The 26,597-nt window shown below is 45.6% G+C and overlaps 3 protein-coding genes across 5 annotated transcripts in view; 2 read left to right on the top strand and 1 right to left on the bottom strand.

Annotated features, from left to right (window-relative positions):
- Positions 1–15,526, bottom strand: part of Utp4 (UTP4 small subunit processome component) — a 28,097-nt gene extending 12,571 nt beyond the window's left edge. The window contains exons 1-9 of one of the 3 annotated variants that reach the window (XM_087594205.1): positions 15,223–15,526; positions 14,630–14,790; positions 11,409–11,600; positions 10,256–10,340; positions 8,051–8,140; positions 4,564–4,775; positions 2,566–2,737; positions 2,366–2,457; positions 437–533 (exon numbers count right to left, since the gene is read on the bottom strand). In XM_087594205.1, coding sequence (XP_087450331.1) covers positions 437–533; positions 2,366–2,457; positions 2,566–2,737; positions 4,564–4,775; positions 8,051–8,140; positions 10,256–10,340; positions 11,409–11,600; positions 14,630–14,788 — 1,099 coding nt within the window. In that variant the 5' untranslated portion in view covers positions 14,789–14,790; positions 15,223–15,526. The remainder of the gene's footprint in view (positions 1–436; positions 534–2,365; positions 2,458–2,565; positions 2,738–4,563; positions 4,776–8,050; positions 8,141–10,255; positions 10,341–11,408; positions 11,601–14,629; positions 14,791–15,222) is intronic. The other 2 variants (XM_087594204.1, NM_001009640.1) reach the window with 2 other exon arrangements.
- Positions 15,527–15,676: 150 nt separating this feature from the next.
- Derpc (DERPC proline and glycine rich nuclear protein) lies at positions 15,677–25,748 on the top strand. Its single transcript, NM_001378380.1, has 4 exons — positions 15,677–15,691; positions 22,277–22,332; positions 22,599–22,716; positions 23,116–25,748. The coding sequence occupies exon 4, from the start codon at positions 23,337–23,339 to the stop codon at positions 24,936–24,938; it is 1,602 nt and encodes a 533-aa protein (NP_001365309.1). The 5' UTR covers positions 15,677–15,691; positions 22,277–22,332; positions 22,599–22,716; positions 23,116–23,336; the 3' UTR covers positions 24,939–25,748.
- Positions 15,677–25,977, top strand: Chtf8 (chromosome transmission fidelity factor 8). The gene is made up of 4 exons (NM_001194951.1): positions 15,677–15,691; positions 22,277–22,332; positions 22,599–22,716; positions 23,116–25,977. The coding sequence occupies exons 2-4, from the start codon at positions 22,310–22,312 to the stop codon at positions 23,338–23,340; spliced, it is 366 nt and encodes a 121-aa protein (NP_001181880.1). The 5' UTR covers positions 15,677–15,691; positions 22,277–22,309; the 3' UTR covers positions 23,341–25,977.
- Positions 25,978–26,597: the final 620 nt, after the last annotated feature.

Raw genomic sequence — 26,597 nt, 5'->3', positions numbered from 1 at the left:
GCCATGTCCAGCAAGTTCAGGGAGCTCTTGATTTGGTCCTGAGCTTCTGATTCTCTGCTTCCACTTTTAGGAAACTGCTGCCACGCGTGACATTTCTACAGGCAGAGTTTTAGCTGCGATTTTGATACTCTGCATTCTCTTTCCAGTTTATTTATTTTCTCTCTTTTCTTGGCCCAGGCCTCTGCCTCCCATGTGCTGGGATTAATGGCATGCACTATTATGTCTGGTTTCCAGTTTCCTTTTGTGTGGGTGTACTGGACGATACTGTGGTTCACTCCCAGGGACTTGTACTCCCAGGCCGGCACTTTACTTGTGAGGAATACATAAGCCCTTCTTGCTATTTTTTCCCCTTTCCCATTTTTCTCTTTTTAAAAAACTTTCCAGTTTAAAAAAAAAAAAACAAAAGCAAAAGTGAAAAGCCTTTCTGCAGACACACCTGTTGCGGCTGTGGATCCTAGTCTCCAGAGTTCCAAGTGGTGAGCAAACTGGAAAAGGAGAAGCTGCCTTCGCTTTGAACAGGAAATGAGACGCCGCTGTAGTCAAGAGTTGAAGAGTTGTAAGTAGGCCAACCTGGTCATCTACTGCTGTGTTTCCAGATTCAACATCTTAGCATAACAGCCTCTCTACTGTTGAAACCCATTTATTTAGCTGGGTAGAGTAGCCCAGTACTTGGGAGGCAGAAGCATGTGGATCTCTGAGTTCAAAGCCAGTCTGGTCTACTTACTGAGACCCAGCCTCCAAACGAACACCCTAGAAATTCATTTATTTGATAAACATATCTCAAGTCCTACTACAGTCAAGCCACTGTCCTAGGAACCAAGAACGCAATGGTGACGAAAATAACCACTGACCTCAACAACCGAAATAACACAGACATTGACAAATGACACAGGCAGTCATGCTATACAGCATGGCACAAGATTTAACATGGATAAACATAGGATGAGCAGAAAGGATATCTAACTTAGAAGTAGTTCACTGGTAAAGATCAATCAAGCAGAGAAGGAGGGCAAGGTAACGAGCTCGAGGGAGGAAAGGGCACCTGACCTCTTATTGTGTCTCACGGTCAGATACAAAAGCACCAAGGAAAGACTTTCCAGAATAAAAGAGCTCAGTGACACAGGACAGTCCAAGATCAACATGGGTCTACAAATGCACCAAAAATTTAGAACTCTGTGCTGAAGACAACAATAGCAACCAAAGGGTTTTAAACACAGAGGAATGAACAAGGTGCTTTAAAAACGACATAGATGTTAACAAAAGGAGACCAGGCGGCTGATCATGTATGCATATCTTTAATCCCAGCACTTGGAGGCAGAAGCATGGAGATCTCTGAGTTCTAGATCTCCCTGGTCTACAAAGACTTCCAGGACAGCTAGCGCTACACAGAGAAACCCTGTCTCAAAAAAAAGCAAACAAGTAAACAAAAAAGGAAGTCACTGAAAAGGAATCCATGAGAAAAGAGTGATCCAAACTAAGATAATGAGGCACAGAGATAGGCAAGAGACACTGAGGTCCTGGTACCAAGTGGAGCTCCATGAGTTCAAGGCTAAGCTAGACTAGTCTACGAAGGGAGAACAAAGCCAGGCAGGGCTATATAATTAAATCCTGTTTTTAAAGAGAGGTATGTGTTGGGATTGGGGAGTAGAGGAGTGAGGTCTATGTTTGACTTTATCAAACCACACACATGAAATATGTGGGTATTTTTTAAATATATATATATATTTTTTTTTTCGGAGCTGGGGACCGAACCCAGGGCCTTGCGCTTCCTAGGCAAGCGCTCTACCACTGAGCTAAATCCCCAACCCCATATATTTTTTATTGTATGTATATTGTAATGTATGCAGGTGTTTGGCCTGCATGTATGTCTGTGCATCACACTCATGCAGTGCCCAAAGAGGTGAGAACAGAGTCAGTTCTTGAATTGGAGGTAGACAGTTACAAGCCGCCAGACGAACTGGGTTATTTGCAGGAACCACTGGGCCATATCTTCGCCCCCAAATGTGCGTGTTAATTGGAAACATCATCCTGAGTGTCCTTTCTGAAGAAACACTCCCCTCAGTAACTGTGCTTTATGGGAATTTTGTTAGCTTGTTTTAAGGGTGGGCAGGCTCTACTGTTTAGGTGGAGAACCAGGTTTGTAGTGGTCAAGGAAGATGTTAGCATCCCCACAAGTTGAGTAGACCTTCCCAGTACATAAACTGGACCTGCCTCATTATCATAATAGTCACATACATGTGCACAGAGCAGATGTCTTCACGGAGGCTTGCCTAGAACATAAGGAAGACAGCCGTAGGAAGTGAGCCGTGTCTAGGCTTACTGGACAGAGGGACAGAGAGGTGCTGAGGGTGTGAGGGGTACTCACATGGGGGAAAGTGATCTTTCGGAGAGCGGCATCGTAGTTCTTTACCTCCACTTTCTCCATGAGAGGCCGAATAACTAGGTGGGTGTCGGTGCCTGGAGCAACAAGGCATCAGAGAGGGAACTCGGTGAGAGATGTTCTTCATGAAGAGAAAACAGCAGAGCTGGGCAGAGTCGAGAGCAGCTGGCTGGGGGAGGACCTACCTCCTGATATCAGGGCTGTTGGGCTGTGGGCCACAGTGCGCACGTCGTGTGTGTGGTGCTGGAATGGTTTCGTCCGCACCCACTGCTTCTCGCTGCTGTTGGAAGTCACCGACACCAGCTGGAAATGGAACACTGTGCCCTCGGCTGTGCCCACCACAAAACTGTCTTCTTGCTGAGAAATTAAACCATGATGGGATACATGTCAGCAAAACACTCCGGATGGGAAAATATTCCTTCAGGTGTTCTATCTGGGCAGCTCAGGAGAAAAAGAGAAAACAAAACAAAAACAAACCTCTTGCCCTGAATTAGCAGGGAGGTTCCAGGAGCCGTTCCCTCAGAGGAGCAAGCGCACACATAGGAGCAATGTGCCCCCTGCTGACAACAATTAGTAAGGCCAACTCTGGTATGCAGCCAGTCGCATGCTACACATTCAATGACAAACCAGAGTATCATTCATGAAAATCTAATGGACCAAAAAAGTTCCCATTTCCCAGCGACATCATAGCTATACATAAAACATTACTCACAACTTGCAATGATGCTGGTGTAAACACCTTTAAATTGTACTCTAAGTTGGTTTAGGTGGGAGATTTTTATTTTGCTCCACGATTTTTTTAAGAATCTCGGGGCTGAAGACTGGTTCCAAGGTTAAGGACACTACTGCTGTCAGAGGATCTGAGTTCAGTTCCCAGTACTCTTGTGACACAACTTAGAACTCCAGCTCCAGTGGACTAAAGCCTCTGACTTCTACACCCCATATACATACCCACACCCACACATAATCAAATATTTAAGGGAGGGGGGGTGGTACCAGCTTACAGCTGTCTGCAGTTGTAGTCCCAAGGGATCCAACAGGTAAAACACACATGCATATTAAAAAGGGAGACGCTAGAGAGATGGCTCAGTGGTTAAGAGCCCTGGCTGATCAAGAGGTCCTGGGTTCAATTCCCAGCAACCACATGGCAGCTCACAACTGTCATCCTACTCCAGAGGATTTGACACCTTCAGAAAGACAGACAGACATGCAGGCAAAACAACAATGCGCATAAAAGAATAAATTTTTGAGGCAGGATTCCTCTCTGCCTGCTATGAACCTTGAAAGATACACTAAACTGCTTCCACTTTGGTATTTAGGTATTGCGCTTGGTACTTTATCTCCTTAATGACACCTACTTGTTCTGGCTATGCTTGTTCTCTCCTTGGCTCAAGTGTCATTACCTGCTGGGCCATCTTGTCAGCTTAGCAAAACATCTCTACGAATTTTAACATTTCTATCAAAAAGCATGGTATGGATGTCTATGATGGCACTGCTTACATGGTCTAGAAGGAGTCTATGATGGCACTGCTTACATGGTCTAGAAGGAGTCTATGATGGCACTGCTTACATGGTCTAGAAGGAGTCTATGATGGCATTGCTTACATGGTCTAGAAGGGTTTAAGCTTTTCTGCTGCTAGTCAATGCAACAGAAAAGCACATACAACACTGAAACCACCTGGTGGATTTCTCAGAATGGGACCCTGCCATTGGGTGACATGTGACTATATACAAACTACACTTAGTACAAGAAGAAATATGTAAAAATAGCTTTAAATTAACAAAAAGTGTGTTAGTTGTGAGGGAAAAAAATGAATCCTTCTAATTGACATAAGCAATGTATGTGAAAAGAGAGACCCTGAGACAGGCTTAGAAGATGGACTTGTGGGGGCTGGAGAGAAGGCTCAGTGGTTAAGAGCACTGACTGCTTTTCTAGAGGTCCCGAGTTCAATTCCCAGCAACCACATGGTGGCTCACAACCATCTGTAATGGGATCCGATGCCCTCTTCTGGTGAGTCTGAAGACAGCTACAGTGTATTCATATAAATTTAAAAAAAAAGAAAGAAAGAAAGAAAGAAAGAAGAAGATGGACTTGGTCACAAAACCTGTAATCCTAGCTACTCAGGAGACGAAGGCAGGAGGATCATAACTTTAGGGATAACTCGGGCTGGGACCGTACTCACATCAGCAACAGCAATAGACTGCACGTCAGCGTTTGCGATGAGATGGCTCTTGACAAGTGTCCCAGTAGCTGAGTCCCATAACTGCACCTTTCCAACTGAGTCCACGCTTATGACAGTGCCGTCGGACAGGAAGGCAACACCCCACACTATGCACCTTGACTTGGTCACTCCCAGGTGCTGCCTGTCTAAAACCATCTTCCGGGTTATGCTCCCTGAGAAAGAAGAAAGGCACACAGATTTAGTTTAGTTTTTCAAAATTGCTCAGGCAAGCATAACATGGAGTTACACAGGCCTGAACACAGCCAGGCAGTAAAGGGCAGCTGTGCTGAACGATGAAGAGGAAGGAGCGAGGTGGGAGGGAGGGAAGGAGAAAGAGAGAAAGAACTGATGTCCCTTCCGAGAAGTGGAATGGAAGGAGCCCCGTTCACTTAAAAGCTGGCACATTATGTGTACACAAAGGGAGAAAGAAAAGTGTCAAAGACGCAGAGTGGCAACCACGATATGGGTAAGACTTAAGGAAAGTCAAGAAGCCTTGACTTACACTTGACGCCCTCAGGGGCTGGGGACCCTGTACTTCAGAGACTAGAGAGGTGAGGAGCCTCCAAGGAGGGGGACTGGTCAAAAGTTAATCTAGAGGCTGCTGGACCTTGAGGTACCCATTTCCTGAGTAAGCAGTCAGATTTTAACTAAACTCTATCTCAACAGAAGAATTTCTTATACAAAAGACTTTGGGAACTGAGGCTGGGACAGGGCTGTCTGGAAGGAAAACAGGGTCAAGTGAAACTGCTAACTGAATGCTGACAACACCAGACTTCCTCTCAGAACACTGACAGCTGGGCCTGAACTTCCAGGACTCACAGGGACGGAGAACGGGGGAGTCCGAGAGCATAGCTCAGAAGTGGAACACGTAACCCTCAGGGTTGGGCTGACCCCAATCAAAAACCTGATTGATTTCTTGGAACCAAGTCACACAAGAAGGGAAAAAAAGTCTAAGATCCCAACTTCACGAGTCCCCAGACAGGCCACCCAGATGCCTCCGCAGGAGACCCACTGCGGCGACAGGAGCAAACAGGATACATGGGAAGAAAAGGTTCCTCTAATGAGAAAAGCTGAGCAGACTGAAACAACAAGCAAATCAACAGAAGGACAGGAAGGACAGAAGGACAGGAAGGACAGAAGAACAGAAGGACAGGAAGGGTGCAGCACTTGCCAGGTACCATCACTAACAGCCTCCAGTAGAGGGCTGGAGAGACAGACAGCGCGGGTGTCAGTGCTGCTCTTGCAAGAGAACGGGAGTTGCCAGCACCACCCGTAACTATGGCCCTAGCAGGTTCCTTCATGAGCACACACAATCACAAACCAAACTACAACTCTTAAAAAAGATCAGCCTCGGGCTGGAGAGATGGCTCAGCGGTTAAGAGCACCCGACTGCTCTTCCAGAGGTCATGAGTTCAATTCCCAGCAACCACATGGTGGCTCACAACCATCTGTAAAGAGATCCGATGCCCTCTTCTGGTGTGTCTGAAGACAGCTACAGTGTACTTATATATAATAAATAAATAAATCTTTGAAAAAAAAAAAAAAAAGATCAGCCTCAGAGGCCATGGACAAAGGCCCAGCTCAATCTCCAGCAGCTGAAACCAGGAAAGACCTTGGGAGGTGTCTAAGTGAAAATTCCACTACAAAGATTAAGGTATGAAAACAAATTTATCTTAGCCGGCAGTGAAGACAAAAAGATGAAAACCTAAGAGTGTGGGGAAAGTCAGAAGACCCAGCACTGAAGCAACAAAATACCGGAAAGGGAAGAGAGAAACTCATTTACAGAGCACAACTGATTGACACAAGACAACAACCAACGAAAACCAAACCCACAACACAGTCAGACATCAGCAAGTATGATGATGTCAGGGTCAGACAGGGTCCGGGGGCAGAGGGCTCACCTATTGCGTACAGGGGCCTGGGCTGGATTTCCAACAAAGAAACAAAGAAATTGTCCACACAGGAAAAGGAAAAGGGCCTAGAAACCAAACTAAGTTTAACTCTCTGTATGCACAAAGGGTCAACAATTAGAACAGCATTAGACTCCCTAACAGGGAAAGGTGGGAGCCTAAATGACACAGAAGCAGAAGGGACCCCGGAAAGACTGAAACACCAGTCTTCCAACCCCGCACTTGTGCAGCACGACCCAGGCAACTAAGCTAGACCAGAAGTCAAAACAGAGACATAGAAACGGCAGGAAAAACAAACAAAAACACCAAAATACTCAGATGTGTTTTGTATGGACGTACATAGCTGAAAGATCTCAAGGGTCAAGCAGCAGAAACACAGGGAGAGGAAGAATGTTAAACAGGAAGCAGACGGAAGGGAAGCAGCTCTCCCTTTGTGAGCAGTGCACATGTGGCCTTGATAGAGAGACCTGACTACTGAGTGGGACCCAGTCACGGATGAGCACATGGGAAAGATTAGGAGACAGTGTGCTTGGACACTATGGCACAAGGTACAAACAGTAGTCTCAGGTGCCGAAGTCAATAATGTACAGAAATTAAAAACCACAATTCAGAATTATAAACATGTCATGTATGGCAGAATCAGCTAAGAGTTGCAGTGGCTTACTCTGGGGAGTGAGAGAAGGGACAGGGGCATTCCCAATTTTGTAAAATGCCTTAAGGAGGTCTTTGTTATAGGCATGTATAATTAAAAAAAAAAGAAACACAGAAGTCAGGCACTGAGGAAAAAGAAAAACAAGAAGACACTCCAACCCATTTTGTCTCTGTATCTTGCATGCACAAATACGTTAGTCTAACAAGTTAAAGGTAAGCTCACACTGAGGGTGTCTAGCAACCCAATTTTCCAGGCCAAGAACAGGAAAAAAAGTCATTACTTTAGAGAAAAAAGCTACTGTTATATCTCTTTATAAAGAAAGTGCTGTCAGCCCCCCACTGCAGAGTGGAGATTCTCTAAAAAGTCGCAGTGCTGATCAAATACAGCAACAGGAGGCCAGAGATGGCTTAGTAATTAAGAGGGCTTACTATGCAAGTAAAAAAATGAGAGAGAGAGAGAGCGAGAGAGAGCGAGCGCACCCAGATTCCAGGGCATGTGTAAAAGCTGGGTATGGTCCCTGGATGACTGTAACCCCAGCATAAAGGGACTGGAGATCCAGACTAGTTTCTTGCCAGGGTATATTAAAAACAAAAAACGAACTCTAGCTCCCAGGTTCAGCAAAAGACCGTGCATCAGAAAGAGCAGGGAGGGTAAGTAAGAAAGGAGAATGTATCACATTCCCTCTGGTTAGCACTTACAAAGGCATATACACACACAACACAGAAATTCAGAGACACACACAGAACATACGTGGGTGAAATTTGTGATGGACTCGTGGAGTTAGGCCATCAGGTCATTGAAAGAGACAAAGTCAAGATTTTAGAAACTGAGCAATGTAAATCTGGCAAAAACCCACACCCCACATGTACTGAATAGAGAGAGTCACCTGATTTGACATCGAACACACTAATGTAGTCTATGGAACCAGCTGCAACGTGGGTACCAGCAGGATGCCAGCTGAGACTCAGGATCCGACCTTAGGGGTAATAAAACAATAAAAATGTGACATCTAGATATACAACAAAATCTAACAGCTCTCCTTCCACAGTTACCTACAGGGCTGGCACTGATCAGCCTTAGTCTCCTCAGCAACAATGGTCAGTAAGCTGTCCTGGGACCTACATAAAGCACCTGACAACTCGCTTTAATAATGTATAAATGGTTGAGGAAAATGTGTAAATATATTTTCTTCTGAGAACGATGTGGTGGTAACAAGAAAATTTCAGTGTGCACAGACACTGACTTTTCAGATTAAAGAGACATACTTGCAGAAATGCCCAAATATACGTATGCTAAGGCACAAATACTGACATTACAAACAAGGATGCACTGGATATAGGAGGGCACCTTCACAGCCATCGCATTGCCCAGTGACACCAGCCACCTTAGTTTGTGGAGGCTTGCCTGACGATGCTCACACAATAAGATAATTTAACATTACATTTCTCAGAACAGATCCTTGCTCTTTTTTTTTTTTTTTTTTTTTTTTTTTTGGTTCTTTTTTCCGGAGCTGGGGACCGAACCCAGGGCCTTGCGCTTCCTAGGCAAGCGCTCTACCACTGAGCTAAATCCCCAACCCCCAGATCCTTGCTCTTAACCAGCCATAGTTGTTTTTCTTTTTTGGTGGTTGTGCTGGCTAGTTTTTTGTCAACTTGACAAAATTACCAAAGGAAAGAGAGAACACACACCATGGTCACTGCTCTCCAAAACAGGCCCCAGCAAACCACAATCTGCTGTTGGTTTTTGTAAATCAAGTTCTACCCGCACACAGCACACACATCTGTCTCCGTGCTACACCCAGGGTTAGCCGAGGCTACAGTGCCTCCAAAGCCTCAAGTGCTGTTGTGCTCAGAAGTTCAAAGTGCTTGTCAACCCTTGCTCTGTAGCCCAGTGCCGGTACATCCCAGAGCCCCAGCCACACAGCCGCAGCAGCAGCTCATGACACTCCCCATGGCACTTAAATCGACTAGCATGGTTAAGAACCACAGCCAGCAAATCTTAGAGGTCCACCCCTGTAATTGTATCACTGAGGCAGGACTGCCACGAGTCTAAGGGCAGCCAGGGCTACACATGTGCCAGGCAAGTGCAGGCTACAGTGTGAGAACCTGTGTCACAAAAAGCAGAAGGAAGGGGGAACAAAGGAATGGCAAGTTTCCTGTGGTACAAACCTGTAACCTCAGCACTCAGGAAGTAGAGGCAGGAGGATGGGGAGTTCAAGGCAGTCTAATCCCATAGCCAGGGGAACCAGCCTCAAAAAGCACACCATTTAAACAGGGTTAAGACTGACTCTATGTGGGGCTGGGGATTTAACTCAGTGGTAGAGCGCTTACCTAGGAAGCACAAGGCCCTGGGTTCGGTCTCCAGCTCCGAAAAAAAGAACCAAAAAAAAAAAAAAAAAAAAGGACTCTATGCACAGCTGTTTACATTTCACAAAACAGGAGTTTCTGTCGGAGTACACTGCTGATTTTATGGCAACTTGACAAAGCCAGAGTCATTTTGGAGAGACCCTCAATTGAGAAAATGTCTCAACCAGACTGGCCTGTGGGTAAACTTGAGGTACACTTTCTAGATTGTTCATTGATGTGGGAGGGGCCCAGCCCTCGTTGATGGTGCCACCCCAGGACTTGTGCTTCTGGGTGCTATAAGAAAGCAGACTAAGCAAGCAGCATTCCTCCATGGCCTCTGCATCAGCTCCTGCCTCCAGGTTCCTGCCCTGTTTTGAGTTTCTGCCCCAGCTACCTTTGATGGACCGTGCTGTGGAACTAGAGACTGAAATAAACCTGTTTCTCCCCAAGTTGCTTCTGGGTAGGGGAGTTTATCACAACATAAACCTAGGCTAAGACATAGATGATAAACAATATACTCATTTTCACAGAAACACTAATTTTCTACTTTGAATTTCTATATATTTTCTTAGTCAGGCATTTACAACTATGCTGCATAATGGATGCCTTCTAGAACTTTCCTTGTGCTCAGAAAAAATTAGTAAAGCATTTCTTATAGCCACCGGAAAATATCCTATCCCTTTGGTGGCACAAAAGCATAATTTCTTGTTGAGGCTGTTCACTGCCTGACCCAAAACAAGCCTTACTTTTTTGACGATCGAAATTTCTTGCAAATTGGATTTTGTCTGGGGTGACTTCAAATAATTTCACGGAGCCATCTTCACAGCCAACCTGTTTAGAGGCAGGTAGAAAACAGATTAAATGAGCCCTTTACAGGACTAAATATCCCCATTTAGAAGCACACATTGTTTTTTCTCTAAAAGCTACATTTGCATAAAATCAAAACATCCTGTGAGAGGGGAGGGCACCTACCATCAAGAAATTGATAGTATACTCCTGATGGACCTCACATTCTAGTCAGAAAGCAGGCCCAGAGTTCTAACCAGTGCCTGAGTATCTGCACGTGACACAGATTAGAAGGAGAGCTTTACACACACCTGCCAGAGACCCATGGCCCAGATAAAAGACCTTTAAACCCAGACGGAAGCATCTAGGATAGTATATAAGTTAGTATGAGTGAAATAAAGTGAAAATCTCAGGACAGAAAGGTGACTCTGTGGGAAAGTGCTGCCAAGCCTGGCAATTTGAGCTTGATCCTAAAGACCCACATGGTGGCAGGAGAGAACCAACTCATACGTGCTGCTGCCTCTGACGGTCACAACCACTTCTGTGGCATACATGCCCCAAGGCCCCACACACAATACCAAAAGTATAATTTTACAAACATGGATATATATGTGAGTGTAGTGGATTTATAGAAGGATTGAGCACCCCATATTTCTGAAACAGAAGTTACTATTAATACATAAAACATAGTACAAAAAAAAATCAGTTTTTTGGTTCCAAAGAAGTTTAGGAAATGCTGAAATGATTTAACCCGAACATTCACAAATGAACAACCACGGTCCACGCTAGTAGCATAAAGGCAAAGTGACTGAGCAGTGCCCAGGGCGGCAAGAGGAGGGTGTCAGAGCCCTTGGACTAGAGTGAGACTGTAGAGAGCCACCATGTGGGTACTGGGATCAAACCCAGATCGGGTGAAGGGCAGAAATGCTTTTAACTGCTGAGCCATCTCTCCAGCCCACCTCCAAGAATTTTTAAGCTTCAGTGCCAATTCCAACCTTATGTATTCTGATTCCTAGTACACGTAGTTTCTGTGTTACATAACGCAAACATGGGTAAAGAAGTTTGAGTGACCATAACTCATCTATTTTGAGTTATCAATAGTTGCATACTGACCAAAAGTTGAGAGCCACTGGGGCTGGCGGTCATACTCCAAATCGGTCCTCCAAAGGCATCCAAAGTGTACTTGATGTTTAGTGCCTGTAGGTCATACTCAAGAATTTCTCCATTCAGTCCGGCACTAAAGAGCCGCTGTCCTTCTGCCCAACACAGGGCTTCGGTACCCCGAGACTCATGACCTGGGAAAAACTACAGAAGCACCATCGTCATTTCTCAACCTGCCATGAATTCAAAACCACAAAGAATCATACTTGCTAACTTGCTATGAGTTCTTCAGTCACCAGCACCTGGAAAGTATTTCCTCAAGAATAACTAGCATTTTGTCACTATTAAACATTTGTGTCCATTAGACAGTTTTATCTCTTTCAGTTTCAATATTAGTTACTTAAAATTACATAGGTTTTACATTTCTCTTGCTTTTAAACTAGGACTAATTCAGCAGAAGCTCTTCAACTAGAATTTAAGAATTAGGATATTCAAGATTGACTCAGCCAGGTGTGGTGGCTTATATAACTCTAATCCTAGTACTCAGGAAGCAGAGGCAGGGTGGGCTGTGGTGAGTTCCCATGCATAAAAAAATTGGGTTAGTATCCAGTTGGATATGAAATATCTAAAAATTTTTTGTTTTTTGAGACAGTTTCTCTGTTTCAAAACAGTCCTGTAACTTGCTCTGATCTCACACTCAAACTTCTGTGCTGAGTGGCTAGACTTTTTCAGCACCCGATCCTCTCCTAGACTCATCTTAAAGCGTGTTGTTCCCAGTACACCTAGGGAACCCATCTTTAGGAATTTTACAAAGAGTTTCAGTGTAGTCTGTATCTAGCTGACTTTGTTCCTCAAAGTATGTATGCTTTGGTAAACTTGGGATCCAGTTAAAACTCACCAGAAGGTTTTCACCAAATTCTGCCGTGTTAAAATATGCCAAGAATAAACCACCTGGAGCTGCTTTGTTTTCCCCACAAATATTTTCTACTATGTTACAACTGCCCACAGGATTCCAACAGCAACTAGTTTTAGGTGTCTGCAGCTTAGGAATAAGGCTACATAATGGTAGGTTTTGCCAACTCTCTAGCAATCAACTACCATACATTTCTCCAAACAGACCTCCATCAAGTAATGCATGACTGCATACGTGCTAAATGCCAGTGTTATGCATCCTTTACATCTACCTCAATCTGTGCCCATTTCTCCTGGAAACAGTTGCTTAAAAAACAATTCGGTCCACTCCAGCTTTTTGTTCAGGACTCAGGTTCCTTTTTTTTCTTTCTTTCTTTTCTTTCCTTTTGAGGCAGGGCCTCATACTATGTAGACCTCGCTGTCCTATACAGAACTCTTCATGTAGACTAGGCTGGTCCAGAACTCAGAGATACCCTTGCTTCTGGCTTCTGGAATTAAAGGTGTGTACCACTACCAGACCTACCTGGCTACAATCTCAGATTACAAGTACTTTCTGGGCATTCGATATTTTCCTATATATCATGGCATTTTAATTTTATGTCTGCTTGACACAAATAATGCTTCCTATCAGAACTTGCAAGGCCAAGAGGGAGAAGAGTAAAGTGGCTTGCCTGAAAACCCTAAGTCAACGGAATGCCGGGGACGCTCTCTTCACTCCTCACCTTTTTATTCTGACTAAGGGTTGTCTTGCTCTGAGAGTGATGTGACTAAGGCCAGCAATCCTTACATTTTCGTTCCATTTATTTACTCAGTGCACATGAAGACCAGGGAGCAACAGGCAGGAGTTGGTCTCTTCTTCCACCATGTGGGCTACAGAGAGCAAACTCCCGTCTTCAGGCGTGGAAGCAACCTTTACTCACTGAGCCATCTCACTCTGCCAGAGGTTAGTAATTTAAAAAATAGGGAAGGAGACTTGGAGAAAACAGAAGCTCAGACTGAATTAGTTAGCTGTTAAAAATAGGAAGGATAGGGAAGAAATGGAGAATTTAGTCCCCGAACATTAACTTAGCAGTGGCTCTGTACTAGACATAGAGCCAGGACGGTCACAGACATTGCTGATGTAGTCCCTGATCTTACAGAATTTGAAGTTTAGCATCGAAAAGAGGCATTAAGCAAAAATACAAATTATGCAAGTTTAGCAGTTATAAATGACAAACCAAAAAGTCACACCACGCAACAGTGTGCACCCAAGCATGTTTGTGGTGTTTGTAGCAGTGACCAATTTGTCGTGGGGCAAGGACTTGAAACTCTTCTACACACATTAGTTCTTCAGTAAGCCAACGCTATACAGAATCCCTAAGGCTATCATATGTCAAGCGTACTTCTCCCAGCTTTTATTATACTGGGGTGAAACTGTCTGTTTACAGAGCTTTCTCCACAAATGTAAAAACTCTAACATTTATTTCAATACCAGTACTTGACACTCACTCCTGGAAACATTTACAGATGCCTAAATGTCTGGCCACAGACTGCTGGGCACTGAATACTCATCCACCCATCACTTCTCTTTTGAATTGAATTGCATGTTGCACCTGAAAAAATTAGTAACCAGTGTTCTTGAGGAGAAAGTCTTTGGAGTTGGAGAGATGGCTCAACAGTTAAGAGCACCTATTGTTCCTGTGAAGAGTTCCCAGCACCTAACCACTTCTAAATCCAATTCTAGGGGATCTAATGCCCTCTCCTAAACACCAAGGGCATTAGGCACACCTGAAGTGTACATACATGCATGTAGGCAAAATACTGGTACACAAAAAATGAACAAACCCAAAATGTGTACCCAAAAGACATTTCATGTAATTAAAAGAATAGGAGTCTATTGTCTATTCCCCAATAGACAAATAAGTCTACATTCTTGGAGACAGTCTGCCTGCTGCCATGTTAGTAAAATTTTCTGACATAACAATGTTTGAAAACTTTCCATTATCAGTGGAACGCATGCCTTCAGCAAGAAATGTCATTTTTCCAGAATCACAATTTTCTCAACATTTTTTTTTTCTTTCTTGTAGTGGCCAAAAGATCCAGCAAACTTCAGTCCTCAAATGGCATATAGTGACACAGAATTCCTAGGCAGGATCAACTTTAGATATATCAAACCCCTGGGCTGCTCTCACAAATCAAGGGATCTCAGATATGCTATAGAAGTTCTAAGTAATTCCACAGCAGGAAGAGTCACTTGATCTGAGATAGGACATGTAAGTTGTAGAATTGAAGTTAAGAAAATTAACATCAGGAGTAACACACCAGGCTCCCCAAAGACTTACTTTCTCCTGAAAATAGTTTGCAGACAAATTATAAATTTCCACCGTGCCATCTGTTCGTGAAACAGCCAATCTGTTTGACTGGTTATTGTAAGCCACACATCGGATGCCTGATGGAACGTAATTAAAGAAACGAACTCGATGGACTTTAAATTCACCCATTCCTGAAGGGACAAAAAGAGTCATTGTTAAATATTAAGCAGAGAATCTCCTATGCATTCAATTTATTATCATCGCTGTTGGATGGGAAGTTTCATGATCTCTCACTTAAGTTCATTTCTAATTATGCTGTTGTGACCCAGCAAGACTCCAGTCAGTCTCCAGAAACTCAGTAGAGAAGCTTCTGCAACTTAATGCCCCCAAAGGCCAACTCCATTCCCCCATCTTTCTAACCTCTTGGAGTAAGAGAGTTTGAAAAATCAGCATTTTACCAATAACTTCTCTCCTCAACATTACTGAGTACGCAAATCACAGACCCACTCTAAGACAGTGACAAGGGGCTGATGGGGGAGGGGAAACCCAGAGCACGAGTGGGCAGCGACAGAACTTGGTGGTCTCTCCCAGCTTGCCTGATCTAGCAGCTACCTGACACACACCTACTGGGAGTGGAACTTGTTCGCCCCTCACTCGTCTACCCTCAAGGGAGCCACATGCAGAGCGGGCACGTTCTGAAGAGGGACTGAAGAGCGCGAGGTGTCCGCCAGTCCTGCTCTCTCCCAGGTTCACGGAGTTAGCTTCCACTCGGCCTCAGAACCGAGCATCTAACAAGGTCCGCGGGCCCCCGACTCCGGGTGAACTGCACCCCTTCCGAACTCACTGTTTCAGCTACCCCCGGGGATTCTCCCCGAACTCACCTACCGCCAGGCACTCGCTACCCGGGACCTCGCCTCTCTCCGCCCCGGTCCCACGTGCGCGCGTGCGCACTCTATAGCTCCGTCCCGGAAGTACTAGGCGGCGCGAGGCCGGAAGTGCGCAGGCAATGCTCGCGGCGGCGGCGACGGCGGCGGGAGGTTCGGTTGTCGCCCGTTGGCCGCGCGGCGCCGCGCTCGGCGGCCGCCATTGCAGGTCAGGCAGCGGGCGGGGGGCGAGGGAGGCCGCGGGGAACGAGGTCGGAGGTGGGGACGGTGTGGAGAGCGCGAAAGATCGGCCAGCTAGGCAGCCGGGGCCGGGCGGGGCGCGCGGCTCCCGGAGAAGAATGGCGAGCGGAGGGGCGGGGAGCGGGCGGGGGAGGGGCGCATGCTGGGCAAGGAAGCGTGAGGGCCGCGAGGGCCAAGGCTAGCCCGCCGCGAGCCGGGGAAGCTTGGGGACCGAGAGCGGTGCAAGGACGGAAGGAAGGGAGCGAGGGAGCTGGGTGGAGTAGGAGAAGGGCGGAAAGGCTGGCGGAACGCGGGCGGAGGAAGGAGCAGGGGGCGGCGCGGGCCGGATCCTCGAGGTATGTGCGGGGGGGAAAGGGGCTCAGTCCCCGGTCGGAAGGCCTGCTGGAGTTGAGTGGACTTGGAACCCAGAAAGTAGCGGGAATGGCAGCAGGGGGCTCAAAAGGGGTTTGGGGCGGAACTGACAGAAATGTTAGGCTTGTTTCAGGGGACATTTATTTTAAATCATGGTAGTGGGGAGGAAGAAGCTTCTGGGAGACTTTTATTTGGAGGCTGCTTGCAAAGTGAACTCGGGTGCTTTTGGGGGGAGTGAATCCTAGAGTTGAGGAGGGTGGTGTGTCTTAGAGAAGCGGGACCGGGAAGGATTTTGGATAGTATTGAGCGGTAGAGGAAGATAGTTGGAAGGGGAATCTTTGGGAGAAGGGTGAGGGATATGAAGACCGGTGGGGGCCGTGGAGAAAAGCAGTTTAATTAAGAGTGAAGTGGGGACGGATCGTTTCTTAGGGAGTTAGAGGGTTAAACACTTTGGTAAAAACGGTTCCAGTAGTAGTTTGGGATAGTTTGAAGGGAGTTGGAGAAATGGGGAAAAGGGAGTTAAGAGTCCTTCTGGTTGAAAGAATGGGAGGTGGGGGACGGGGTGGAGGAGATAGAAGAAATGGAAGAATCCGGCAAGGAGGGGACCTCCCCCACAACTGCCGCGCCGCCCGAAAGGGTTGGGGGGTGGGGAGGAGGAGGAGGCGGAGGAGGCGGCTATGATGGCAGGAAGAGGAGGAAAGGTTGAGATGGGGTGGCAGAGTAGCAGAGTAGCAGAAGATGGAGAAAACCGGAGTAACTCAAATCGACCGAAGCCATCTTTTCTACCCATTGTCTACAAATAACAAGTAACAGTAACTGATTCCCTCCAATGGAGGAATCCTGCCACGCGATGGGAGCATACCACGTGTATGCATAGTATCTAAACACGTTTTGAAAACATTCTTCACTGATGAAAAGTTCGGAAGCATTCAATTCCATCTTCCCTCCACGGCCCCTTTTTGTAGGGGAGCAAGTGTCTCATTTAAAGTAGTTTAGACTTAGTAACAACCCTATTAAGAGACAAGGTCTCCTTAGAAAATTAGGCTCAAACATCCCCTCCAGTCACACAACCACCATGACACTGGTAATAAAAATGATTTGTATTCAGACATATATAAAACTCCCGAGATTGTTCGTTTGCTAGAAAAGCACATAGAGAAATAGTTGTCATATTTAGAGAAATGACTTTCCAGAGTTTAAGCCCTGAAACATTTTGGTAAATCCTGACTAAAGCACCGAATTGTTCTCCAGTTGTATAGAATTGATCTTGATGACCTACTGTTTTTATAGGCTGTTTTCTCCATTGTAAACATTCACAGTAGTTAGCAATGTGGTGTTAGTGATGTTCTACTTGACATATTTTTTTTTTCTTTTTTTTTTTTTGGAGCTGGGGACTGAACCCAGGGCCTTGCGCTTGCTAGGCAAGCGCTCTGCCACTGAGCTAAATCACCAACCCCTACTTGACATATTCTAAGAAACATTTAACTCTTTTTACTTTGAAATGGTTAAGCCATTTTACCCTACGTTTTAAAGATTTTAAAGTACAGTTTTGAAGAATTAGAACATTCCCTTTCAAACAGAGAAAAATCAAAAATACTGGTAGAGGTGGTGTCTGTCTTGTTCACTGGTTTAGCCCCTGTAGACAGCACAGAATGTTTACATTATAATGGATTTTTTTTTTTTTTGAGACAGGGTTTCTCTGTATATTTATGGCAGTCCTGGAACTCAATCTGTAGACAAGGCAAATAAAATGGACATTTATAAGACACTTACTTGTTGCAGATTTTGTCACTAGATTTAAATCATTGAATCTCAGTTGTTTGCTTTTCTGTTTGTATGGCTAGGCACATGCCATACTTATCCACATTTTATCTTGGGAAGTTACTATAATGAGGTTCATTGATCAGGCTGTTCTCTAAGACATTAGTAATCCTTTAACATGTAATGATTTAGAGAGCAGAGGATGAGAACTGAATTTGGTCAGAGATTAAAGTGAATCCGTGGCAAGAAAGTCCTCAGTCCTCAGGGCTGCTGCTTCCTCTCTGAGGAGCAGAGGATTTAGGGTATAATTTTGAATCCTGGAGGTGGCATTGAATTTGACTTCTAAGCATGGGTAAGGTGAGGCTTATTAGCTGCTCTGATGCATCCATTGGATTGTTAGCTGTTTCCATTGCAATGTACAAGGCTGCTTTCAGTTGTGTAGGAGAGTGAGGCCAATTGCAAGGTAGGTGGATCTCAGAGAAGTTCTGTATGAGGAGGACTGCTATGAGGACCACACAGTGGAACCTAAGGCTGCATCTCGCTTCACAGTAAGCGTCCAAAAGTATTGAGATGAGTTAACACTGTACTGCTTTCTAAACAAGCCAAATCTTAGACAGTCCTAGAAACTGGTTGTCTCAGTGTGAGCATGGAGTGAGACGGAAGACTCAGAAATTGATGCCATACAGAGAATTTTCTTTGTAATATTTTTGTTCTTTGTTATTACTAACAGAATTGGGCTTGTTACAGTTTAAACTACATTCAAAATTCACAAAAGAAGTGCTTCAGATATTAGAATATTTGCATAGACTTAGCAGATGAGCATCCCTAAAAATGGAAAAAAAAAAAACAAAACCAAGAACTGAGAAATCTTGAAACTTGATACTAGTGGCCTAATATGTTTTAATTTTTTCTATTTAGAAGTATATCATATTTTCAGATTGGAGGTGCTCTGTTTATACTAGGCTTCACTTCTTTTTCAGTTTTTTTTTTCCCTACCTGTTGATAAGGAGATAAGTGCAGTTTAGATCCCTCATCCGCCTTTGTTGTTAGAGACAGGATATCACTGTGCCTCAACCTGAAGGGCTGGGATTACAGGTGCATAACCCCACACTGACTTTTCAGACCTTTTGAGTAAGCAGTATGCTAACCTGGGACACATGGTAATACTCTGTCAGCTCTGTCAGTTGTGTCCTCAAATCAGTACTTAATTCAGCCCTGTGGACAGTTGTCTGCTGACCTCAAGGAGCAAGAAAAGGAGTAATAGGTTTTAGATGCTACAGGAAATCTCAAGCCCTGAAAGTAGAATTTAAGGTTTACTAAAGAGAACTTAACACTCACCAGTGTTCCACACACACACACACACACACACACACACACACACACACACACCCTCATATACACAGATTACATAAATATATCAATATACAGGTGTCTCTAAGCTAGACTGTCACACAGAGCTTACATTTCTTTTTATACACATGTAAACCACCTAATTTGCTTTAGCATAAAACAAATTTTATAGGGTTGATGGGGTGTAGCAACAGAATGGCTAGGCTGTAAGCCACGAAATTACTGTTTTCCAAGGCATTGCTAGATGTTTGCCAGTATCAATAGAAATAACTCAGGCAAGGCTTCCTGCATCTGCATATAAAGATGTTTTCAATTGAACACGCATGGGTAGGTTTGCAAGTGCTACCTGGCTCAGGTCAGGTATCTGCTTTTCTTTCTTTTTTTCTTTCTTTTTTTTTTTTTCTTTTCTTTTCTTTTCTTTTTTTTCCGGAGCTGGGGACTGAACTCAGGGCCTTGCACTTGCTAGGCAAGCGCTCTACCACTGAGCTAAATCCCCCAACCCCAGGTATCTGCTTTTCTTATTCTGATAGGAGTCTGTCCAGGAAGCAGAGAATGCAATGAGAAAACTTGGCAGCCACACTGTCTCTATTTCCTGTGGATAAACACACACACAAATTGAAATTAGTTTTCAGGAAGTGTAGTATTTTGGTATGTGTGTATAGCATATATGCCTGTCTGAATATGGAGGACATTAGGTATCGGGCCTTCTGCCTTGAGACAGTGTCTTGGTGCCTCCACTGCATACCTTCAGGCTTTCGAGGGTTTTTCTTTGTCTGCCTCCTGTCTCAGAAGGCCACTGCAGTTGCAGATGCTAATGTTGTATGTTTTGTGTCTTCATGGGCACTGGGGATTTGAACTCAGGTGCTCATGCTTGCATGGCTGAACCATCTCCCTGGACCCAGGAAGCAGGTTTTATCTTCTTCCCTATGCTTAGAATATGATGTTCACGGGTGTGAATTCTCTCTTGCTTTTTTTAGACAACCTTGGTTTTTGCAGCTTACACTCATCATCATACACTGCTTGTTTGCGAACATCAGTCAGCAAAAGCTTGTTTGAGAGAACTTGGTCTGTGCAGCATTGGCCGTTTGCAATCTGTACATTGCATACTTTATGAATTATAACTAAAGATAGACTATCAAATGCACAATTGCTTACTTCCCAATCTAAAAAAATTAGCTGTTCTCAATAGGAGTCTAAAGTCTTGCATGAGTTATAGTTATCAGGGCACCAGTGAGTCGTCGTTTAGGTGTTAGCCCCTAGTCCTTTAGTGACCTGAGCAGAATCATACCTGCTTTCCACTTTACAAGCTGGAATCTGAACTTCAGCCTTCTGAATTTGGATTGTTTCACTTCGGAAGTGCTCAGAAGGAGGACTCAGTGCCACTGCCTTTGATCCAGTAGTCAGTCAAAGATGAACCTTGTCCCAGAATGCTTAGCTTAAGTTCTTCGAATGGTCTTGTTTGTTATCTGCACAAAGATCTTTGTCTTTTGCTGTATTGCCTTTTCTCGGTGGGGCCATAACCTCTTTGGGCACAGAGATTCGCTTATTCTAGTCTTGGTGCCCTTGTGCTGCTGTAAACAGTTCTTACACATGTCACTGGCTGTGTGGTCTCGTGATTCTTTTTCATTTTTGCTGGTAGCTGGTTTTGTCCTTTGCGAAGGGAAACTTAAGTAGTGACTTTTAAGTAACTAGATGGCCCAGTTTCCTGTCTTGTCTCTCTGTACTCTGCTTTAGTGTGTACCACATATGAACACATGAAAAATCATTTGTATGTGACCCGGTAGCTTCAACTGCAAAATGGGATAATTGGTTATTATCAGAGTTGCTGTGCACACATGTGCATAGCATGTAGTCCATAGTAAACATGCTGCTGACCCTGTGTAGTGTGTTTGGTGCTCTGGAAAGAGGTTCAGTCATGACACAAGCCTACTGGAGGTCCAGAGTGACAAGAACCAGTAAAGAAACTCATCAAGTGGCATGGTGCTGCCAGCTGTAGTCCTGGTTCTCTAGAGGCTGGACTAAGAATATACTATACCGGGTTGGGGATTTAGCTCAGCGGTAGAGCGCTTGCCTAGCGAGCGCAAGGCCCTGGGTTCGGTCCCCAGCTCCGAAAAAAAGAAAAGAAAAAAAAAATAGAATATACTATACCAAGTCCCAGGCAAGCCTTGGTTATGGCTTAAACAGAAAAAGAAAAAAAATCCTGATTAGTATTTTTACTGAGTTTGAGTACAATTATAGAACCTGTTGACTTTTTTTGTACCATGGCTGGTAACACTATATATTGTCTTGTTCTAAAGACAACCAGAAACTGTAACTTTGGTTCCCTAATCCAGTCCCTGAGTAGTAGATGAAGGGCAAATGAAGCCGGCTAGTAGCAGGCTTTTAGGGTGCTCCAAATTGCCACCTGGTGGCACTGTTGTATAATGTGATGGTGTAGTTAGTCTGCAGCTGAGAGTCACATTAGAAATCAGTTTAATATTGGCCATGTGGCACAAGCCTTTAAGCCTGCAACTCAGAGGCAGAGGCAGATGGATCTCTGTGAGTTCAAGACTAGTCTGGTCTACACAGTTCCAGGATAGCCAGAGTTGCATAGTGAAACACTGTCTCAAAAAAAAAAAAAAAAAAAAAAGAAGAAAGAAAAAAAACTTGCCTTACGTTTGTTGTGATACACCTGAGTGGGTCACCAGTTCAATGATTGTCATTAACAGCTGTAATCTATGTGTTCAGAATCAGCAAGAACGCCTAGCCCTTTTGGCATTGCAAGGGCAACAGAGTAACATGTTTAAAAGCACGTGGAATTCAAAGTTCCTGCCACACGTTGGGCTGGGACTATAAAACTCAGTTGGCAGAATGCTGGCCTGGCATTTGTAAATCCCTGGGTTGAGTGCCTAGCAACACTTAAGCTGGGGTTAGAGGCAGGAGAATCAGAAGTTCAAAGCCATCCTCAGCTACATGGAGAGTTCAGGGACAGCTTGCCCTAGAGATCCTGTCTCAAAGGGGGAAGTGCCTATTGCACAATTAAGTGATAAATACTGGCTATAATTATTGCTGTCCTAAAAGGTTTTTTTTTTTTTTCTTTTCTTTCCTCTAGTTTTTCAGTTGCTTTTTTAAAGAAGGAAGGCTCATGGTGCAAATTGTTATTTCCAGGTGAGTACATTTTAAGATTTTACTTAGCTTGAGTGTTAAGGGCTATACTGGTTTTATACTTTTCTGGAGGAATTAGGGTCCTCAGGTACATCTTATATAAATACTACTTGCATTAAGACCTGTATTTCAGTTCCCAGTACTGCCCAGTTTCCCAAGAACTTGTATTTAGCAGCGTTCCTTTGGGCTCCTAATGGTGGTGTAGGTGCAGGACACTACTCATCCTTCACCGCTCAAAAATATTGTAACCGCCAGCCCTTTGCTTGCAGTACGGGGGCTGAAGGCCTGGCAGAATGGGTGCTGATGGAGCTACAGGGGGAGATCGAGGCTCGCTACAGCACCGGATTAGCTGGAAACCTCCTGGGAGACCTACATTACACCACTGAGGTGAGGGGGCTTTTCTTTCCCTGCCTTATGCCTCAGTAAAGCAAGCTACACCAAGGTGGTGCTCCCAGGACCCAGCATGAGGACTGTCCTCAGGTTTGTTACTCAAGGTTTAGCCAGTCTGTAGAGCTATCTGCTTGCTGTCCCCCAACTTCTGGAAAAGCAGAGAAATGGAGTCTTTGGGAATCTGCAAGAGTCCTAAGAGTAGAAATGCTCTTTCCGTGGGGCTACAAAGAATGAAAAGGGCACGAGGGTGGATTGATTGCCAGTGTGGTTTGTAACAGTGATAGAGCCAGACCAGGGACTGGAGGTGCCAGCATTGCTGCCAAGAGCAGCTTTAAAGGCACCTGAAAGGAATGGCCTTGCGTTCAACCTCAGGCATCTCCTTCTGTTCTGCCAAAGGGAATCCCTGTGCTGATCGTGGGGCATCATATCCTGTATGGGAAAATCATCCACCTGGAGAAACCTTTTGCAGTCCTTGTCAAACACACTCCTGGGAAGCAGGACTGTGATGAGCTTGGTCGAGAGACTGGCACCCAGTACTTGGTGACAGCACTCATCAAAAACAAGATCCTTTTCAAAACTCGCCCCAAGCCTATTATCACCAACGTCCCCAAGAAAGTATGAAAGAACCCCGGATTTTCCCTAGAGAGCGGCCAACCCCCTGGACTCGTGCTCCATTGCCACCTCGAGGACGGCTGGACGGAGGGCCTGGTGTGAACGCAGGCCACCCGATGGGTGTGAACACAGATCCTTTCCTTATGGCAGCAGGCTCTCTTGGTGGGAACCTGGCTCCCTTTGCAAGGAATCCAGCTCCTTTTCCAACTCCATCAGGCTCATTGGCGTCAAACCCAGCACACTTCCCTGCTGGTGCTCGTGACCCAAGCATGACTTCTTTTCCAAGAGGGATGAATCCCACTGGTACAGGTGCAGCTTCTTTCCCAAGGCCAGGAGGCCTTTTGGGACCAGGACCAGGACCAGGTTTAAACCCTAGAACAGGAGCTCTTCCAGGCTCAGGACCTATGTCTAATCCCAGATTAGGAGGGCTTCCTGGTCCTGGTCCTATGGCCAACCCAAGGGCAGGTGGGCTCCTGGGAGCAAGTCCTGACCCTAGAAGTGGTGGCCCCATGGGCCCTGGATGTGGACCCAACATGAGGGCAGGTGTTTTGTCCTCTGGGACTGGTCCTCCCAATCCTAGGCCAATGGGCCTGGGTCCTGGACCAAGTCCAAATCTGAGATCAAGCTTTTTAGGTACAAACCCGGCCCCTAGGCCTGGTATGTTTCCAGGCCCAGGCCTGGGGCCCAACCCACGAGCATGTGGCTTAGGACCGGGTCTTGGGCCCAACCCAAGAGCTGGGGGCCTAGGCCCAGGCCCAAATCTGGACAACAGAGCAGGTGGCCTCTTGGGTACAGGATCTGGTCTTAACTTAAGAATGGCTGGACCTCAAGGCTTAGATCTTGCCCCCATTCTAAGGGCAGCAGGTCTTTTAGGGACAAATTCAGTTTCTTTTTCGCAGGCTTCTGGAAACATGGGCACAAACCCACCCACCATGACAAGAGTACCTGGCCCCATAGGCCCAAACACAGGTCCTAGCTCTCGAGGAATTGGCCTTTCAGGGCCAAATCCCTCTGCCATGTCAAGGGCTCCTGGCCCCATGGGTCCTAATTCAGCTCATTTCTCAAGACCAGGTGGTCCCATGGGGGTAAATGCTGGAGTCTTTCCAAGGGGGACAGGATCAGGAGGGCTGAACCCAGCTGCCTTCTCTCAGTCTTCTGGCACATTGTCCTCAAATCCAGGTACCTTTCAGAGGTCTGCTGGCCTCCAGGGCTCAAATCAAGCAGTTTTCCCAAGAGCCTCTGGGCCACTAGGCCCCAACCCAGCTAACTTTCCAAGAGCCACTGGCCTGCAGGGTCCAAGTCCAGCCGCCTTCCCAAGGTCTGCTGGTCCGTTAGGCCCGGGTCAAGTTGCTTTCCCCAGGTCAGCTGCCGGGCACCTGGGCTCTTCTCCAGCAGGCCCTGTGGGTATCAACCCAGCTCCTTTCGCAAGACCAACAGGGACCCTGGGCCTTAACCCAGCCTCCTTTCCAAGGATGAATGGCCCTGTAGGCAAGACTTTGGTCCCATTTCCTAGGGTGGGCAGCCTCCCTGGCTCAAATCCAGCTGCTTTCCCCAGACCAGGGGGTCCAATGGCTGCAATGTACCCAAATGGAATGTTACCCCCTTAAATAGCATTTTTCTTCCAGGGCCACTTTGTTATTTAAGCACTGTGGTTCTGAGCTGGGACTGTCTCTTAGGTAAAAGAGTAGATGCGGAACTACCGTCTGAAGAACACAGCTGGGGCTCAAGTTCAAGCGAGCCTTCTTTTTTCCTGCTTTTTTCTTGACTGAAGGCAAACTTATTTGTGAGACACGGACTATGGCAGATAGGGATGATCCTGGCTTCAAGAAAAAGCATCTCTGGCCTTCGGAAGCCTGCTGTGCTTTTGTCCCACAGCTTTCTGCCCCTTGTTTCTTACTAGTTTCTTGAATTGTTCTCGTGGACTTTTCCTCAGGGATACATTGGCCTGCAGGTCCTAATTCCCCACTCACCACTGGAGAATTGGCTCACTGGCTGTCTAGTGATGCTGCACTGGTGAGCGGGCCATGGTTCGGTAACTCTGACCTGGGTACCCTGGACCTAGTCATGTTCTACTGCCAGACCTTTCCCTGGGGGCTTGAACACAGTGTGGGAGGTAGACACCCACGGCACAGACCCGCCACATTTCTGCTTGACTGGGCCTGCAGCTCCTTTCTTCTGGGACTTAGCGGTGGCCAGATTTAAGTTCCTCCGATCACCTAGCTCCCTCCTCACTGGTACTCCAATCAAAGAACCTCAAAACTTAAACTGATATGGATGGAAATTGGGGAATTAGGGTGGGGGTGGAGGGATGAAAGGGGAAATCACTGTGCTTTGTTCGGCCTGATGTGAAGGATGGTTGGTGTTTTTCCTGCATTGTATCTTTTCTTACTGTTTCTTTAATAAATGGGGTGAGAGGGCTGCTGCTGTCATTCCATTTTGTTCTCTGTTCCACAGTGGTAAGTACGTACTCTGTGCTTGTCTTTTTTTTTTTTTTTTATAACCCTGCCAGCCAACAATCTTGCATTTGAGGGAACAAGCAGCTTTGGTTACCCTTCACTTGTTTTCCAATTCTATTTTGTAGAATAATTTAAAGAGTGTGAGATTCTGACTTCTCCAGTAGAAAATAAACCTCCTGCATGTGTAGTATCTGGGTGGCCTAATGGCTTAATTCTCCAAATTGAGGCAACTGTGACAACTTACCTTATTTGTGAAATTTTGAAGTCAGCATTTAAAAGTTTTGAGTGGTGTGTGTCTACCCGTGTGCTGACAGCACATGTGGAAGTCGGACAGTAGAGTGGGATGGTGGTTGCCTTGACCATATGGGTCTCAAGGATTGAACTCAGGCCAGCAGGCTTGGTAGTAGGTACCTTTTACTCCTGGGCCATCTTGCTGGCCTCTTATTCTACTTTTGAATTCCACTGATTCCATTTCTACCACTAATGTTTTTAAGACTAAAGAGCTAGGTTTATTAAGTACAAGAGGACAGTTTTGAGACCCCCAGTTGTTTTAGGTCGGAACTCTGCCTGCAGCACTCATGGTCCCCAGCACAGCTCTCTGATCTTGAACATGGGGGGGGGAGAAGCAGCTCTGTTGGTAGAGCCATGGTTAAGAGGCTAATGGAGAAGTGGGTTAGACTTTGGGAGCAAAAAAGCTGGAGAAAGTTAGTCACTATGGACATGGCCTTGAGGGTATATTTTGACCTGGCTTCCTCTAAGCCTTTGCTTCCCTGCAGCTTCCAGGTGAGAAGCTTTGCTTGAACACAAGGT

This window comes from Rattus norvegicus, chromosome 19, assembly GCF_021556685.1.
Source record: "Rattus norvegicus strain SHRSP/BbbUtx chromosome 19, alternate assembly SHRSP_T2T, whole genome shotgun sequence".
NCBI lineage: Eukaryota > Metazoa > Chordata > Mammalia > Rodentia > Muridae > Rattus > Rattus norvegicus.
This window is presented reverse-complemented; position numbering and strand designations above follow the sequence as displayed.